The following is a 16,258-nucleotide window of genomic DNA, read 5'->3' as shown; positions in this document are numbered from 1 at the left end:
TGGAATATACTTTAGAATGTACTTTTGAATATACCTTTGGAGTGTACTTTTGGAATGTACTTTTGGAGTGTACTTTTGGAGTGTACTTTTGGAATGTACTTTTGGAATGTACTTTTGGAGTGTACTTTTGGAGTGTACTTTTGGAGTGTACTTTTGGAATATACTTTAGAATGTACTTTTGAATATACCTTTGGAGTGTACTTTTGGAATGTACTTTTGGAGTGTACTTTTGGAGTGTACTTTTGGAATGTACTTTTGGAATGTACTTTTGGAGTGTACTTTTGGAATGTACTTTTGGAGTGTACTTTTGAATATACCTTTGGAGTGTACTTTTGGAATGTACTTTTGGAGTGTACTTTTGGAGTGTACTTTGGAATGTACTTTTGGAGTGTACTTTTGGAATGTACTTTTGGAATGTACTTTTGGAGTGTACCTTTGGAGTGTACTTTTGGAGTGTACTTTTGGAATATACTTTAGAATGTACTTTTGAATATACCTTTGGAGTGTACTTTTGGAATGTACTTTTGGAGTGTACTTTTGGAGTATACTTTTGGAGTGAATTTTTGGAGTGTACTTTTGGAGTGTACTTTGGAATGTACTTTTGGAGTGTACTTTGGAATGTACTTTAGAATGTACTTTTGGAGTGTACTTTTGGAGTGTACTTTTGGAGTGTACTTTTGGAATATACTTTAGAATGTACTTTTGAATATACCTTTGGAGTGTACTTTTGGAATGTACTTTTGGAGTGTACTTTTGGAGTGTACTTTTGGAGTGTACTTTTGGAATGTACTTTTGGAGTATACTTTTGGAGTGAATTTTTGGAGTGTACTTTTGGAGTGTACTTTGGAATGTACTTTTGGAGTGTACTTTGGAATGTACTTTAGAATGTACTTTTGGAGTGTACTTTTGGAGTGTACTTTTGGAGTGTACTTTTGGAATATACTTTAGAATGTACTTTTGAATATACCTTTGGAGTGTACTTTTGGAATGTACTTTTGGAGTGTACTTTTGGAGTGTACTTTTGGAGTGTACTTTAGAATGTACTTTTGAAGTGTACTTTTGGAATGTACTTTTGGAATGTACTTTTGGAGTGTACTTTTGGAGTGTACTTTTGGAGTGTACTTTTGGAATATACTTTAGAATGTACTTTTGAATATACCTTTGGAGTGTACTTTTGGAATGTACTTTTGGAGTGTACTTTTGGAATGTACTTTTGGAATGTACTTTTGGAGTGTACTTTTGGAGTGTACTTTGGAATGTACTTTTGGAGTGTACTTTGGAATGTACTTTAGAATGTACTTTTGGAGTGTACTTTTGGAATGTACTTTTGGAGTGTACTTTTGGAGTATACTTTTGGAGTGTACTTTTGGAGTGTACTTTTGGAGTGTACTTTGGAATGTACTTTTGGAGTGTACTTTGGAATGTACTTTTGGAGTGTACTTTTGGAGTGTACTTTTGGAGTGTACTTTGGAATGTACTTTTGGAGTGTACTTTTGGAGTGTACTTTTGGAATGTACTTTTGGAATGTACTTTTGGAGTGTACTTTGGAATGTACTTTTGAAGTGTACTTTTGGAATGTACTTTTGGAATGTACGTTTGGAGTGTACTTTTGGAGTGTACTTTTGGAGTGTACTTTGGAACGTACTTTTGAAGTGTACTTTTGGAATGTACTTTTTGAATGTACGTTTGGAGTGTACTTTTGGAGTGTACTTTTGGAGTGTACTTTTGGAGTGTACTTCTGCAATGCAGTAGCCACTGGCTATAACTGTCCCAAAGAGAAAATTCAATTCAGTTCAAAAACAACAATCAGTTTTACAAGATTTTTTAAAGATTTATTAAAACATGATTTCTTCATTAAAACTTTTTAGTTCAAGTCTTTGGTCCAGAATCAACAAAAACAGATTACATTTGATCAAACGAAACACTGTGGGTCACATGATCAGCAGCTGAGGGGGCGGGCCATGTGTCAGACGATGGCGCGTACACTTCCTGTTCTCAGGGGGCGGGCCATGTGTCAGACGATGGCGCGTACACTTCCTGTTCTCAGGGGGCGGGGCATGTGTCAGACGATGGCGCGTACACTTCCTGTTCTCAGGGGGCGGGGCATGTGTCAGACGATGGCGCATACACTTCCTGTTCTCAGGGGGCGGGGCATGTGTCAGACGATGGCGCGTACACTTCCTGTTCTCAGGGGGCGGGGCATGTGTCAGACGATGGCGCGTACACTTCCTGTTCTCAGGGGGCGGGCCATGTGTCAGACGATGGCGCGTACACTTCCTGTTCTCAGGGGGCGGGCCATGTGTCAGACGATGGCGCGTACACTTCCTGTTCTCAGGGGGCGGGGCATGTGTCAGACGATGGCGCATACACTTCCTGTTCTCAGGGGGCGGGGCATGTGTCAGACGATGGCGCGTACACTTCCTGTTCTCAGGGGGCGGGGCATGTGTCAGACGATGGCGCGTACACTTCCTGTTCCCACTTTCTTCCTCAGAACTTCCACCAGACGCTCCAGCCTGAGACAGACAGAGCATAAAGAGCATAAAGTGCATAACGACATGACAAAAGTGCTATTAAAGATATTTACAGATCTGACTGAAAATGACCGACAAATTCTAATTTGGCCTAATTTTTTAGACTTAAAAGTGTGATAAATTGTCTCTGTGGGAGGAGCATGTCTCTGTGGGAGGAGCATGTCTCTGTGGGAGGAGGAGTATGTCTCTGTGGGAGGAGGAGCATGTCTCTGTGGGAGGAGGAGCATGTCTCTGTGGGAGGAGCATGTCTCTGTGGGAGGAGGAGCATGTCTCTGTGGGAGGAGCATGTCTCTGTGGGAGGAGGAGCATGTCTCTGTGGGAGGAGGAGCATGTCTCTGTGGGAGGAGGAGCATGTCTCTGTGGGAGGAGGAGCATGTCTCTGTGGGAGGAGCATGTCTCTGTGGGAGGAGGAGCATGTCTCTGTGGGAGGAGGAGCATGTCTCTGTGGGAGGAGGAGCATGTCTCTGTGGGAGGAGCATGTCTCTGTGGGAGGAGCATGTCTCTGTGGGAGGAGGAGCATGTCTCTGTGGGAGGAGCATGTCTCTGTGGGAGGAGGAGCATGTCTCTGTGGGAGGAGGAGCATGTCTCTGTGGGAGGAGGAGCATGTCTCTGTGGGAGGAGCATGTCTCTGTGGGAGGAGGAGCATGTCTCTGTGGGAGGAGCATGTCTCTGTGGGAGGAGGAGCATGTCTCTGTGGGAGGAGGAGCATGTCTCTGTGGGAGGAGGAGCATGTCTCTGTGGGAGGAGCATGTCTCTGTGGGAGGAGGAGCATGTCTCTGTGGGAGGAGCATGTCTCTGTGGGAGGAGGAGCATGTCTCTGTGGGAGGAGGAGCATGTCTCTGTGGGAGGAGCATGTCTCTGTGGGAGGAGCATGTCTCTGTGGGAGGAGGAGCATGTCTCTGTGGGAGGAGCATGTCTCAGTGGGAGGAGGAGCATGTCTCTGTGGGAGGAGGAGCATGTCTCTGTGGGAGGAGGAGCATGTCTCTGTGGGAGGAGCATGTCTCTGTGGGAGGAGCATGTCTCTGTGGGAGGAGGAGCATGTCTCTGTGGGAGGAGCATGTCTCAGTGGGAGACACGCTCTAACCCTGACCTGACCCCTGACCTGACCCCTGACCTGACCCAGTGTCTGAAGCGTATCGAGAGCCGCCATATTGGATTCTGTAACTTCCTGTATGAACTAGAACCGACCGAGGAAAAAGTCCCAGAGAAATCGATGGATTGAAAGTGGATGAAATGGAAGAAGCAAAACATCCAGAGGAAAGTTTAAATGTGGGAGAAAAAAACTGACCAAAACACAAAAAATTAAAAAAGAAAAGGGTTTTTTTGAAGGGAAAAAGTCTGAAGATAATGTTTTAATTTATTTATACAGAGGAAAAAACCCAATGAGAGAAAATCTTTTTTACCCTGTTGAAAACAAAACATATGAATCACAGTCGACAGACGATCTCGCTAAAATGTGCAAACAAACAAACAAACAAACCGCATGGAATGAAATCATGCGAAGCAAGAGAAGTGACAGTGTGTTTAGTGTTTCATGTGGTGCTTTGGTCATGTGACTCACCTCCGGACTCTCTCATTGGCCTGTAAAAGCTCCGCCTCCACGCTCTTCTTCTGCTGTGACATCATCATAAGCTGCTGCTGCAGGGCGGTGACATCATCAGGGAGCAAGGTGGCAGTGACGTCATCGGTGGGAGACACAGGGGGCGGGGCTTCTGAGTGGCTAAAGACAGTTTTATTTGAATTAATTATTTCACGTTAACGAGACGGCTGCATTTAATGAGACAGAATCTAGAAAACTGAACAAAGTTACTAAATCAGATTCATATGTGTTGATGGAAGACTGGATTTGTTAAAGGGGTACTGGCAGGTGTTAAAGGGGTACTGGCAGGTGTTAAAGGGGTACTGGCAGGTGTTAAAGGGGAACTGGCAGGTGTTAAAGGGGTACTGGCAGGTGTTAAAGGGGTAAAGGGGTACTGGCAGGTGTTAAAGGGGAACTGGCAGGTGTTAAAGGGGTACTGGCAGGTGTCAAAGGGGTATTGGCAGGTGTTAAAGGGGTAAAGGGGTACTGGCAGGTGTTAAAGGGTAACTGGCAGGTGTTAAAGGGTAACTGGCAGGTGTCAAAGGGGTAAAGGGGTACTGGCAGGTGTTAAAGGGGAACTGGCAGGTGTTAAAGGGTAACTGGCAGGTGTCAAAGGGGTAAAGGGGTACTGGCAGGTGTTAAAGGGGAACTGGCAGGTGTTAAAGGGGTACTGGCAGGTGTCAAAGGGGTACTGGCAGGTGTCAAAGGAGTACTGGCAGGTGTCAAAGGGGTACTGGCAGGTGTCAAAGGGGTACTGGCAGGTGTTAAAGGGGTACTGGCAGGTGTCAAAGGGGAACTGGCAGGTGTCAAAGGGGAACTGGCAGGTGTTAAAGGGGAACTGGCAGGTGTTAAAGGGGTACTGGCAGGTGTTAAAGGGGAACTGGCAGGTGTTAAAGGGGAACTGGCAGGTGTTAAAGGGGAACTGGCAGGTGTCAAAGGGGTACTGGCAGGTGTTAAAGGAGTAAAGGGGTACTGGCAGGTGTTAAAGGAGTAAAGGGGTACTGGCAGGTGTTAAAGGGTAACTGGCAGGTGTTAAAGGGGTACTGGCAGGTGTCAAAGGGGATCTGGCAGGTGTTAAAGGGGTACTGGCAGGTGTTAAAGGGGAACTGGCAGGTGTTAAAGGGGTACTGGCAGGTGTTAAAGGGGAACTGGCAGGTGTTAAAGGGGAACTGGCAGGTGTCAAAGGGGTACTGGCAGGTGTTATAGGGGTAAAGGGGTACTGGCAGGTGTTAAAGGGTAACTGGCAGGTGTTAAAGGGGAACTGGCAGGTGTTAAAGGGGTAAAGGGGTTCTGGCAGGTGCTAAAGGGGAACTGGCAGGTGTTAAAGGGGAACTGGCAGGTGTCAAAGGGGTACTGGCAGGTGTTAAAGGGGAACTGGCAGGTGTCAAAGGGGTACTGGCAGGTGTTAAAGGGGTACTGGTGGGTGTCAAAGGGGTACTGGCAGGTGTTAAAGGGGAACTGGCAGGTGTTAAAGGGGTATTGGCAGGTGTTAAAGGGGTATTGGCAGGTGTTAATGGGGTACTGGCAGGTGTTAATGGGGTAATGGCAGGTGTTAAAGGGGTACTGGCAGGTGTTAAAGGGGTACTGGCAGGTGTTAAAGGGGAACTGGCAGGTGTCAAAGGGGTACTGGCAGGTGTCAAAGGGGAACTGGCAGGTGTTAAAGGGGTACTGGCAGGTGTCAAAGGGGAACTGGCAGGTGTTAAAGGGGTACTGGCAGGTGTCAAAGGGGTACTGGCAGGTGTCAAAGGGGTACTGGCAGGTGTTAAAGGGGAACTGGCAGGTGTCAAAGGGGTACTGGCGGGTGTCAAAGGGGTACTGGCGGGTGTCAAAGGGGTACTGGCAGGTGTTAAAGGGGAATTGGCAGGTGTTAAAGGGGTACTGGCAGGTGTTAATGGGGTAATGGCAGGTGTTAAAGGGGTACTGGCAGGTGTTAAAGGGGTACTGGCAGGTGTTAAAGGGGTACTGGTGGGTGTCAAAGGGGTACTGGCAGGTGTTAAAGGGGTAAAGGGGTACTGGCAGGTGTTAAAGGGGAACAGGCAGGTGTTAAAGGGGTAAAGGGGTACTGGCAGGTGTTAAAGGGGAACAGGCAGGTGTTAAAGGGGTACTGTCAGGTGTTAAAGGGGAACTGGCAGGTGTTAAAGGGGTACTGGCAGGTGTTATTATAACTCAGTGGTGGAGACTTTTGAATGCTACTTAAAAGATAACGGTTAGCATTAACGCATGCACAAACAAATACGTTACCATAGCGACAGACCGACCTGGGATTGGCTCTGAACTTCTGAAGCTCCGCCTCTAGATGTTGTTGCTCACAAACAGCAGCGTCTCGCTCTCTCTGCAGCATCAGAAGCTCCGCCTTAAAGGGGCAGAAGTCACACAGAAGCTAAAGTGTTAGGGTGTGGCACCACCACACCAGAAGGCCCCTCACCCTAACCTCTGACCCTAACCGCTGACCTCTGACCCTAACCGCTGACCCCTAACCCGAGACAGAGTAATACAATCTTGAAAAAACACACCTCAGAGCGGTATAAAGCTCTAAAGACACACCTAAGAGTGTCTAAAGCTCTAAAGACACACCTCAGAGCGGTATAAAGCTCTAAAGACACACCTAAGAGTGTCTAAAGCTCTAAAGACACACCTCAGAGCGGTATAAAGCTCTAAAGACACCTCAGAGTGTATAAAGCTCTAAAGACACACTTAATAAAGCTCCTCCCCTCCTAGGAGTAAGAGTCCATCATGTCCCTGAGATCAAAAGAAGGAGCTACTGGACTGTGCCTCATAGAGACTATTCTGAATGTGACTATCGTTTATTCACCTCAATTATGTCCAAAAGAATGGAACAAATATTTGAGAGCGTTGCAGAATGTTGTGCTCAATGGTCTTATACTGAGAGTCATGTGGGGCCTGAGGTTCCTGTACAGGTCTTATACTGAGAGTCATGTGGGGCCTGAGGTTCCTGTACAGGTCTTATACTGAGAGTCATGTGGTGCCGGGGGTTCCTGTACAGGTCTTATACTGAGAGTCATGTGGTGCCGGGGGTTCCTGTACAGGTCTTATACTGAGAGTCATGTGGTGCCGGGGGTTCCTGTACAGGTCTTATACTGAGAGTCATGTGGTGCCGGGGGTTCCTGTACAGGTCTTATACTGAGAGTCATGTGGTGCCTGAGGTTCCTGTACAGGTCTTATACTGAGAGTCATGTGGTGCCGGGGGTTCCTGTACAGGTCTTATACTGAGAGTCATGTGGTGCCTGAGGTTCCTGTACAGGTCTTATACTGAGAGTCATGTGGTGCCGGGGGTTCCTGTACAGGCCTTATACTGAGAGTCATGTGGTGCCGGGGGTTCCTGTACAGGTCTTATACTGAGAGTAATGTGGTGCCTGAGGTTCCTGTACAGGTCTTATACTGAGAGTCATGTGGTGCCTGAGGTTCCTGTACAGGTCTTATACTGAGAGTCATGTGGTGCCTGAGGTTCCTGTACAGGTCTTATACTGAGAGTCATGTGGTGCCTGAGGTTCCTGTACAGGTCTTATACTGAGAGTCATGTGGTGCCTGAGGTTCCTGTACAGGTCTTATACTGAGAGTCATGTGGTGCCGGGGGTTCCTGTACAGGTCTTATACTGAGAGTCATGTGGTGCCGGGGGTTCCTGTACAGGTCTTATACTGAGAGTAATGTGGTGCCTGAGGTTCCTGTACAGGTCTTATACTGAGAGTCATGTGGTGCCTGAGGTTCCTGTACAGGTCTTATACTGAGAGTCATGTGGTGCCGGGGGTTCCTGTACAGGTCTTATACTGAGAGTCATGTGGTGCCGGGGGTTCCTGTACAGGTCTTATACTGAGAGTCATGTGGTGCCGGGGGTTCCTGTACAGGTCTTATACTGAGAGTCATGTGGTGCCTGAGGTTCCTGTACAGGTCTTATACTGAGAGTCATGTGGTGCCGGGGGTTCCTGTACAGGTCTTATACTGAGAGTCATGTGGTGCCTGAGGTTCCTGTACAGGTCTTATACTGAGAGTCATATGGTGCCTGAGGTTCCTGTACAGGTCTTATACTGAGAGTCATGTGGTGCCGGGGGTTCCTGTACAGGTCTTATACTGAGAGTCATGTGGTGCCGGGGGTTCCTGTACAGGTCTTATACTGAGAGTCATGTGGTGCCGGGGGTTCCTGTACAGGTCTTATACTGAAAGTCATGTGGTGCCTGAGGTTCCTGTACAGGTCTTATAGTGAGAGTCATGTGGTGCCAGGGGTTCCTGTACAGGTCTTATACTGAGAGTCATGTGATGCCGGGGGTTCCTGTACAGGTCTTATAGTGAGAGTCATGTGGTGCCGGGGGTTCCTGTACAGGTCTTATACTGAGAGTCATGTGGTGCCTGAGGTTCCTGTACAGGTCTTATACTGAGAGTCATGTGGTGCCTGAGGTTCCTGTACAGGTCTTATACTGAGAGTCATGTGGTGCCTGAGGTTCCTGTATAGGTCTTATACTGAGAGTCATGTGGTGCCAGGGGTTCCTGTACAGGTCTTATACTGAGAGTCATGTGGTGCCTGAGGTTCCTGTACAGGTCTTATACCGAGAGTCATGTGGTGCCGGGGGTTCCTGTACAGGTCTTATACTGAGAGTCATGTGGTGCCTGAGGTTCCTGTACAGGTCTTATACTGAGAGTCATGTGGTGCCGGGGGTTCCTGTACAGGTCTTATACTGAGAGTCATGTGGTGCCTGAGGTTCCTGTACAGTTTTTATACTGAGAGTCATGTGGTGCCGGGGGTTCCTGTACAGGTCTTATACTGAGAGTCATGTGGTGCCTGAGGTTCCTGTACAGGTCTTATACTGAGAGTCATGTGGTGCCTGAGGTTCCTGTACAGGTCTTATACTGAGAGTCATGTGGTGCCTGAGGTTCCTGTACAGGTCTTATACTGAGAGTCATGTGATGCCTGAGGTTCCTGTACAGTTCTTACTGCAGATGACAGACGCTTGGGTCATGAGGAGGAAGTGAAGAATCCCTGGCTCAAATCTGTTCTTACAACATGGAAGGAGCTGATCAGAACAAACTAAACACAGATGTTACAAACTTAAACTGGTAAAGTTTTATGACCAAAGGTTTTGTACAAATAGAATTGAGCTGAGACTCAAGGTCTGAGGACAAAAGGTCTGGAGGACAAAAGGTCAAAGGTTTTTCACCAGATGTAAAAGAGAATGTTGTGAAAAGCTTTGACATGTGGAAAGAAAGTATTTGGGCCTCAAACTGCTGCAATGGAGACAATAAATTGATACCTTTGGAACATAGTCCTGGCGGCAGGAAAGGCCATTACAAAAAACAAAAAAAGACTCAAAATGCACCAACAATTAAGGACTAAACCCAAATAATAACTGACATTTGAAAAATTTACTTAAGTGAACGGCATTTTAGCTTGAAAACAGAATTAGTGCAAATTCGAAGCAGAAATAGGCAAAAGTGGTCGAAATAAGGTCAATAACGGTTAAACAGTTTTTGTTTGTCTAACTCCAACCCTAACCCTAACCCTAACTCTAACTCTAACCCTAACCCAAACTCTAACCCTAACCCTAACCCCAACCCCAACCCCAACCCCAACCCCAAACCCCAACCCTAACTCTAACTCTAACTCTAACTCTAACCCTAACCCTAACTCTAACCCAAACCCAAACCCTAACCCTAACTCTAACTCTAACCCCAACCCTAATCCTAACCCTAACCCTAACTCTAACTCTAACCCCAACCCTAACCCTAACCCCAACCCCAACCCTAACCCCAACCCGAACCCTAACCCTAACTCTAACCCTAACCCTAACCCTAACTCTAACCCCAACCCTAACCCCAACCCTAACCCCAACCCGAACCCCAACCCTAACCCTAACCCTAACTCTAACCCCAACTCTAACCCCAACCCAAACCCAAACCCTAACCCTAACCCTAACTCTAACCCTAACCCTAACTCTAACCCTAACCCTAACCCTAACTCTAACCCTAACCCTAACTCTAACCCTAACTCTAACCCTAACCCTAACTCTAACCCCAACCCCAACCCGAACCCCAACTCTAACCCTAACCCCAACCCCAACTCTAACCCTAACCCTAACTCTAACTCTAACTCTAACCCTAACTCTAACCCCAACCCCAACCCTAACCCTAACTCTAACCCTAACCCCAACTCTAACCCTAACTCTAACTCTAACCCTAACTCTAACCCCAACTCTAACCCCAACTCTAACCCTAACTCTAACTCTAACCCTAACTCTAACTCTAACCCTAACTCTAACCCTAACTCTAACCCTAACCCTAACTCTAACTCTAACTCTAACCCTAACTCTAACTCTAACTCTAACCCCAACTCTAACTCTAACCCCAACTCTAACCCTAACTCTAACCCTAACCCTAACTCTAACCCTAACTCTAACTCTAACCCTAACCCTAACTCTAACTCTAACTCTAACCCTAACTCTAACTCTAACCCTAACTCTAACCCTAACTCTAACCCTAACCCTAACTCTAACTCTAACTCTAACTCTAACCCTAACTCTAACTCTAACTCTAACTCTAACTCTAACCCCAACTCTAACCCTAACTCTAACCCTAACCCTAACCCTAACTCTAACCCTAACCCTAACCCTAACCCTAACTCTAACCCTAACTCTAACCCTAACTCTAACCCTAACTCTAACTCTAACCCTAACCCTAACTCTAACCCTAACTCTAACCCTAACCCTAACTCTAACTCTAACCCTAACTCTAACTCTAACTCTAACCCCAACTCTAACCCTAACTCTAACCCTAACCCTAACTCTAACCCTAACTCTAACTCTAACTCTAACCCTAACCCTAACTCTAATCCTAACTCTAACTCTAACTCTAACCCTAACTCTAACCCTAACTCTAACTCTAACTCTAACCCCAACTCTAACCCTAACTCTAACCCTAACCCTAACTCTAACTCTAACTCTAACTCTAACCCTAACCCTAACTCTAACTCTAACCCTAACCCTAACTCTAACCCCAACTCTAACCCTAACTCTAACCCTAACCCTAACTCTAACCCTAACTCTAACTCTAACCCTAACCCTAACCCTAACTCTAACCCTAACTCTAACCCTAACTCTAACCCTAACTCTAACTCTAACCCTAACTCTAACCCTAACTCTAACCCCAACTCTAACCCTAACTCTAACTCTAACTCTAACCCTAACTCTAACCCTAACTCTAACTCTAACTCTAACCCTAACTCTAACTCTAACCCTAACTCTAACCCTAACTCTAACCCTAACCCTAACTCTAACTCTAACTCTAACCCTAACTCTAACTCTAACCCCAACTCTAACCCTAACTCTAACCCTAACCCTAACTCTAACTCTAACTCTAACTCTAACCCTAACCCTAACTCTAACCCTAACTCTAACTCTAACTCTAACTCTAACCCTTCAGTCTCAGTAGAATATACTATAATCACACATAAAGTCACAGAGACATTGGGTCAGACTGAACAGGATGTGAAACAGGAGCTGGTCTAACCTCTGTAGTCCTGGTCCTGAACCTGGTCCTGAACCTGGTCCTGAACCTGGTCCTGAACCTGGTCCTGAACCTGGCCTGGTCTAAAGGTCTGGACCCGCTGAGTCCGGGTGTGAGTCCAGGTCTAAAACAAACTTGTGTCTGTTTGAACATCTCTAATTAAAAAGATTCATTAAAATTCATCACATTAATGTTATTAATATTATTAATATTATTAATATTCTCTCATCAGGATTCAGTGAACGCTTCTGCACTTCAGAGACTTCACACTGAGACCCAAGACCAGGACCAGGACCAGGACCAGAGCCAGGACCAGGACCAGGACCAGGACCAGGACCAGGACCAGAGCCAGGACCAGGACCAGAGCCAGGACCAGGACCAGAGCCAGGACCAGGACCAGGACCAGGACCAGAGCCAGGACCAGGACCAGGACCAGGACCAGGACCAGGACCAGAGCCAGGACCAGGACCAGGACCAGGACCAGGACCAGAGCCAGGACCAGGACCAGGACCAGGACCAGGACCAGGACCAGGACGAGGACCAGGACCAGGACCAGGACCAGACCAGGACCAGAGCCAGGACCAGGACCAGGACCAGGACCAGGACCAGTTTTTAGCAGTGAAAGTCCAGACCTGAGTGCTGTGCCGCTCTCGTAGCTCCTCCTCCAAACGTTTGACCTGAAACAAAGCAAAACTGGACTAATGTTTGTCTTCTTTTTATTCATATTATGCTTTTTATTCATATTCTTCTTTCCTTTGTTTCCAGTTCTAAAAAGACTTTGGACAGTTTGGGTCATAATCATTGATGAAAGATTAAACATTTAAAACTATAACAAAGGAATATTGAAATAAATGTTATAAATCAAAATTATTTGATTGATTAATTATTTAGAATTAATATAATATGCAATTAGTTGGAATTTAATATAATTATTTGGCAATGATGGGCTTTTATAATAGTTAATCAAACACAGTCTGCTCCTAGAACAACTGAGCACCCGAAGGATCCTAGGAGCCCTGGCGTTTCATGCCCCTGGAAGGTTGACCAAAGGCAAACAGGCCCTAGGTGTATCATTTCTACACAAGGGCCACCTGTTGTAAAGGTATATCCTCTGGTGATCCCCGCCAGAGACGGCGCTGGGCTGTGGTTGGTCCCTCAGGAGCTGCACTAGCATTAGCTTCATTAGCTTCATTAGCTTCATTAGCTTCATTAGCTTCATTAGCTTGTGGGGAAGCCGAGGTTATAGTCCTTCAGTTTTAAAAGCATCGCCTCGCTTTCCTTTTCCGGGTCTCGTCATCTTTGACAGCGTCTGGCTCCTGAGGTTAGGCTCCTGGGGTTAGGCTCCTGGGGTTAGGCTCCTGGGGTTAGGCTCCTGGGGTTAGGCTCCTGGGGTTAGGCTCCTGGGGTTAGGCTCCTGAGGTTAGGCTCCTGAGGTTAGGCTCCTGGGGTTAGGCTCCTGGGGTTAGGCTCCTGGGGTTAGGCTCCTGGGGTTAGGCTCCTGGGGTTAGGCTCCTGGGGTTAGGCTCCTGGGGTTAGGCTCCTGAGGTTAGGCTCCTGAGGTTAGGCTCCTGAGGTTAGGCTCCTGAGGTTAGGCTCCTGGGGTAGGCTCCAGAGGTTAGGCTCCTGAGGTTAGACTCCTGAGGTTAGGCTCCTGGGGTTAGGCTCCTGAGGTTAGGCTCCTGAGGTTAGGCTCCTGAGGTTAGGCTCCTGGGGTAGGCTCCAGAGGTTAGGCTCCTGAGGTTAGGCTCCTGAGGTTAGGCTCCTGGGGTTAGGCTCCTGGGGTTAGGCTCCTGGGGTTAGGCTCCTGAGGTTAGGCTCCTGAGGTTAGGCTCCTGAGGTTAGACTCCTGGGGTTAGGCTCCTGGGGTTAGGCTCCTGGGGTTAGGCTCCTGGGGTTAGGCTCCAGAGGTTAGGCTCCTGAGGTTAGGCTCCTGAGGTTAGGCTCCTGGGGTTAGGCTCCTGGGGTTAGGCTCCTGGGGTTAGGCTCCTGGGGTTAGGCTCCTGAGGTTAGGCTCCTGAGGTTAGGCTCCTGAGGTTAGGCTCCTGGGGTTAGGCTCCTGGGGTTAGGCTCCTGGGGTTAGGCTCCTGAGGTTAGGCTCCTGAGGTTAGGCTCCTGGGGTTAGGCTCCTGAGGTTAGGCTCCTGAGGTTAGGCTCCTGAGGTTAGGCTCCTGGGGTTAGGCTCCTGAGGTTAGGCTCCTGAGGTTAGGCTCCTGGGGTTAGGCTCCTGGGGTTAGGCTCCTGAGGTTAGGCTCCTGAGGTTAGGCTCCTGGGGTTAGGCTCCTGAGGTTAGGCTCCTGAGGTTAGGCTCCTGAGGTTAGGCTCCTGGGACTAGGCTCCTGGGGTTAGGCTCCTGGGGTTAGGCTCCTGGGACTAGGCTCCTAGGGTTAGGCTCCTGGGACTAGGCTCCTAGGGTTAGGCTCCTAGGGTTAGGCTCCTGGGGTTAGGCTCCTGAGGTTAGGCTCCTGGGGTTAGGCTCCTGAGGTTAGGCTCCTGGGTTAGGCTCCTGAGGTTAGGCTCCTGGGGTTAGGCTCCTGAGGTTAGGCTCCTGAGGTTAGGCTCCTGAGGTTAGGCTCCTGGGTTAGGCTCCTGAGGTTAGGCTCCTGGGGTTAGGTTCCTGGGTTAGGCTCCTGGGGTTAGGCTCCTGGGGTTAGGCTCCTGAGGTTAGGCTCCTGAGGTTAGGCTCCTGAGGTTAGGCTCCTGGGACTAGGCTCCTGGGACTAGGCTCCTGGGACTAGGCTCCTGGGGTTAGGCTCCTGGGGTTAGGCTCCTGGGACTAGGCTCCTGGGACTAGGCTCCTGGGGTTAGGCTCCTGGGACTAGGCTCCTGGGACTAGGCTCCTGAGGTTAGGCTCCTGAGGTTAGGCTCCTGGGACTAGGCTCCTGGGACTAGGCTCCTGGGGTTAGGCTCCTGGGACTAGGCTCCTGGGGCTAGGCTCCTGGGGCTAGGCTCCTGGGGTTAGGCTCCTGGGACTAGGCTCCTGGGGTTAGGCTCCTGGGACTAGGCTCCTAGGGTTAGGCTCCTAGGGTTAGGCTCCTGGGGTTAGGCTCCTGAGGTTAGGCTCCTGGGTTAGGCTCCTGGGGTTAGGCTCCTGGGGTAGGCTCCTGGGTTAGGCTCCTGGGTTAGGCTCCTGGGTTAGGCTCCTGGGGTTAGGCTCCTGGGGTAGGCTCCTGGGTTAGGCTCCTGGGTTAGGCTCCTGGGGTTAGGCTCCTGGGGTAGGCTCCTGGGTTAGGCTCCTGGGTTAGGCTCCTGGGGTTAGGCTCCTGGGGTTAGGCTCCTGGGTTTGTCGGTGCAAAGGAGATTTTGAAGGCAAATATGGGCAGCAGGGCGTGGTCAGCGCCATAGTCGGACACTCTGATGACAGCATTTTGAAGGGCCCACTGCCACCACCAGGGGCCACCACCAGGGGCCACCACCAGGGGCCACCACCAGGGGCCACCACCAGGGGTCAGGAGACATTATTCTGTCATTTGATTTTAATCATTCACAGTCACCTATATTAAAAAAATAATATTATGTTGGGTTTGTGTGGGACAGTCTGTGGGACAGTCTGTGGGACAGTGGGTCTCTGTGTGTCCAGTCTGTGGGACAGTCTGTGGGACAGTCTGTGGGACAGTCTGTGGGACAGTCTGTGGGACAGTGGGTCTCTGTGTGTCCAGTCTGTGGGACAGTCTGTGGGACAGTCTGTGGGACAGTCTGTGGGACAGTGGGTCTCTGTGTGTCCAGTCTGTGGGACAGTGGGTCTCTGTGTGTCCAGTCTGTGGGACTGTGGGACAGTCTGTGTGTCCAGTCTGTGGGACTGTGGGTCTCTGTGTGGCCAGTCTGTGGGACTGTGGGTCTCTGTGTGGCCAGTCTGTGGGACTGTGGGTCTCTGTGTGTCCAGTCTGTGGGACAGTCTGTGGGACAGTCTGTGGGACAGTGGGTCTCTGTGTGGCCAGTCTGTGGGACAGTCTGTGGGACAGTCTGTGGGACAGTCTGTGAGACTGTGGGTCTCTGTGTGGCCAGTCTGTGGGACTGTGGGTCTCTGTGTGTCCAGTCTGTGGGACAGTCTGTGGGACAGTCTGTGGGACAGTGGGTCTCTGTGTGTCCAGTCTGTGGGACAGTCTGTGGGACAGTCTGTGGGACAGTCTGTGGGACTGTGGGTCTCTGTGTGTCCAGTCTGTGGGACTGTGGGTCTCTGTGTGTCCAGCCAAACCTTGGCGGCGTTGGTGTCTCGCTCGTCCATCACGGCGCTTATTTCCTGTGCAGTGATGTCACTCCTGCGTTGCCGTGCCAACCGCACACGTTGAACCAGGATTGGACCGTATTGCTCCACCTGCTGGCTGGAGTCTGCAGCGCAGAGCTGCTCCAGCAGCTGCAGCACGTCCTGAGAACACGTGAACATGTGTGACATACGAACACGTGAACATGTGTGACATATGAACACGAGAACATGTGGGACATATGAACATGTGTGACATACGAACACGTGAACATGTGTGACATATGAACACGAGAACATGTGGGACATATGAACATGTGTGACATACGAACACGTGAACATGTGTGACATATGAACACGTGAACATGTGGGACATATGAACACGTGAACATGTGTGACATATGAACACGTGAACATGTGGGACATATGAACACGTGAAC

General features: G+C 49.0%; 1 protein-coding gene across 2 annotated transcripts in view; it reads right to left on the bottom strand.

The window, feature by feature from the left end:
• Positions 1-1,806: 1,806 nt before the first annotated feature.
• LOC140363677 (mirror-image polydactyly gene 1 protein-like) overlaps positions 1,807-16,258 on the bottom strand; it is an 84,455-nt gene continuing 70,003 nt past the window's right edge. For both annotated transcript variants that reach the window (XM_072450285.1, XM_072450284.1), the window contains exons 10-14: positions 15,813-15,983; positions 12,253-12,297; positions 6,369-6,463; positions 4,093-4,251; positions 1,807-2,513 (exon numbers count right to left, since the gene is read on the bottom strand). In XM_072450285.1, coding sequence (XP_072306386.1) covers positions 2,447-2,513; positions 4,093-4,251; positions 6,369-6,463; positions 12,253-12,297; positions 15,813-15,983 — 537 coding nt within the window. In that variant the 3' untranslated portion in view covers positions 1,807-2,446. The remainder of the gene's footprint in view (positions 2,514-4,092; positions 4,252-6,368; positions 6,464-12,252; positions 12,298-15,812; positions 15,984-16,258) is intronic.

This window comes from Eucyclogobius newberryi, unplaced genomic scaffold (assembly GCF_026437365.1).
Source record: "Eucyclogobius newberryi isolate DKJ021-1_F unplaced genomic scaffold, fEucNew1.0.hap1 SCAF_172, whole genome shotgun sequence".
Lineage (NCBI taxonomy): Eukaryota > Metazoa > Chordata > Actinopteri > Gobiiformes > Gobiidae > Eucyclogobius > Eucyclogobius newberryi.
Note: the sequence above shows the minus strand (reverse complement) of the source record. Positions and strands in the feature narration are given on the sequence as shown.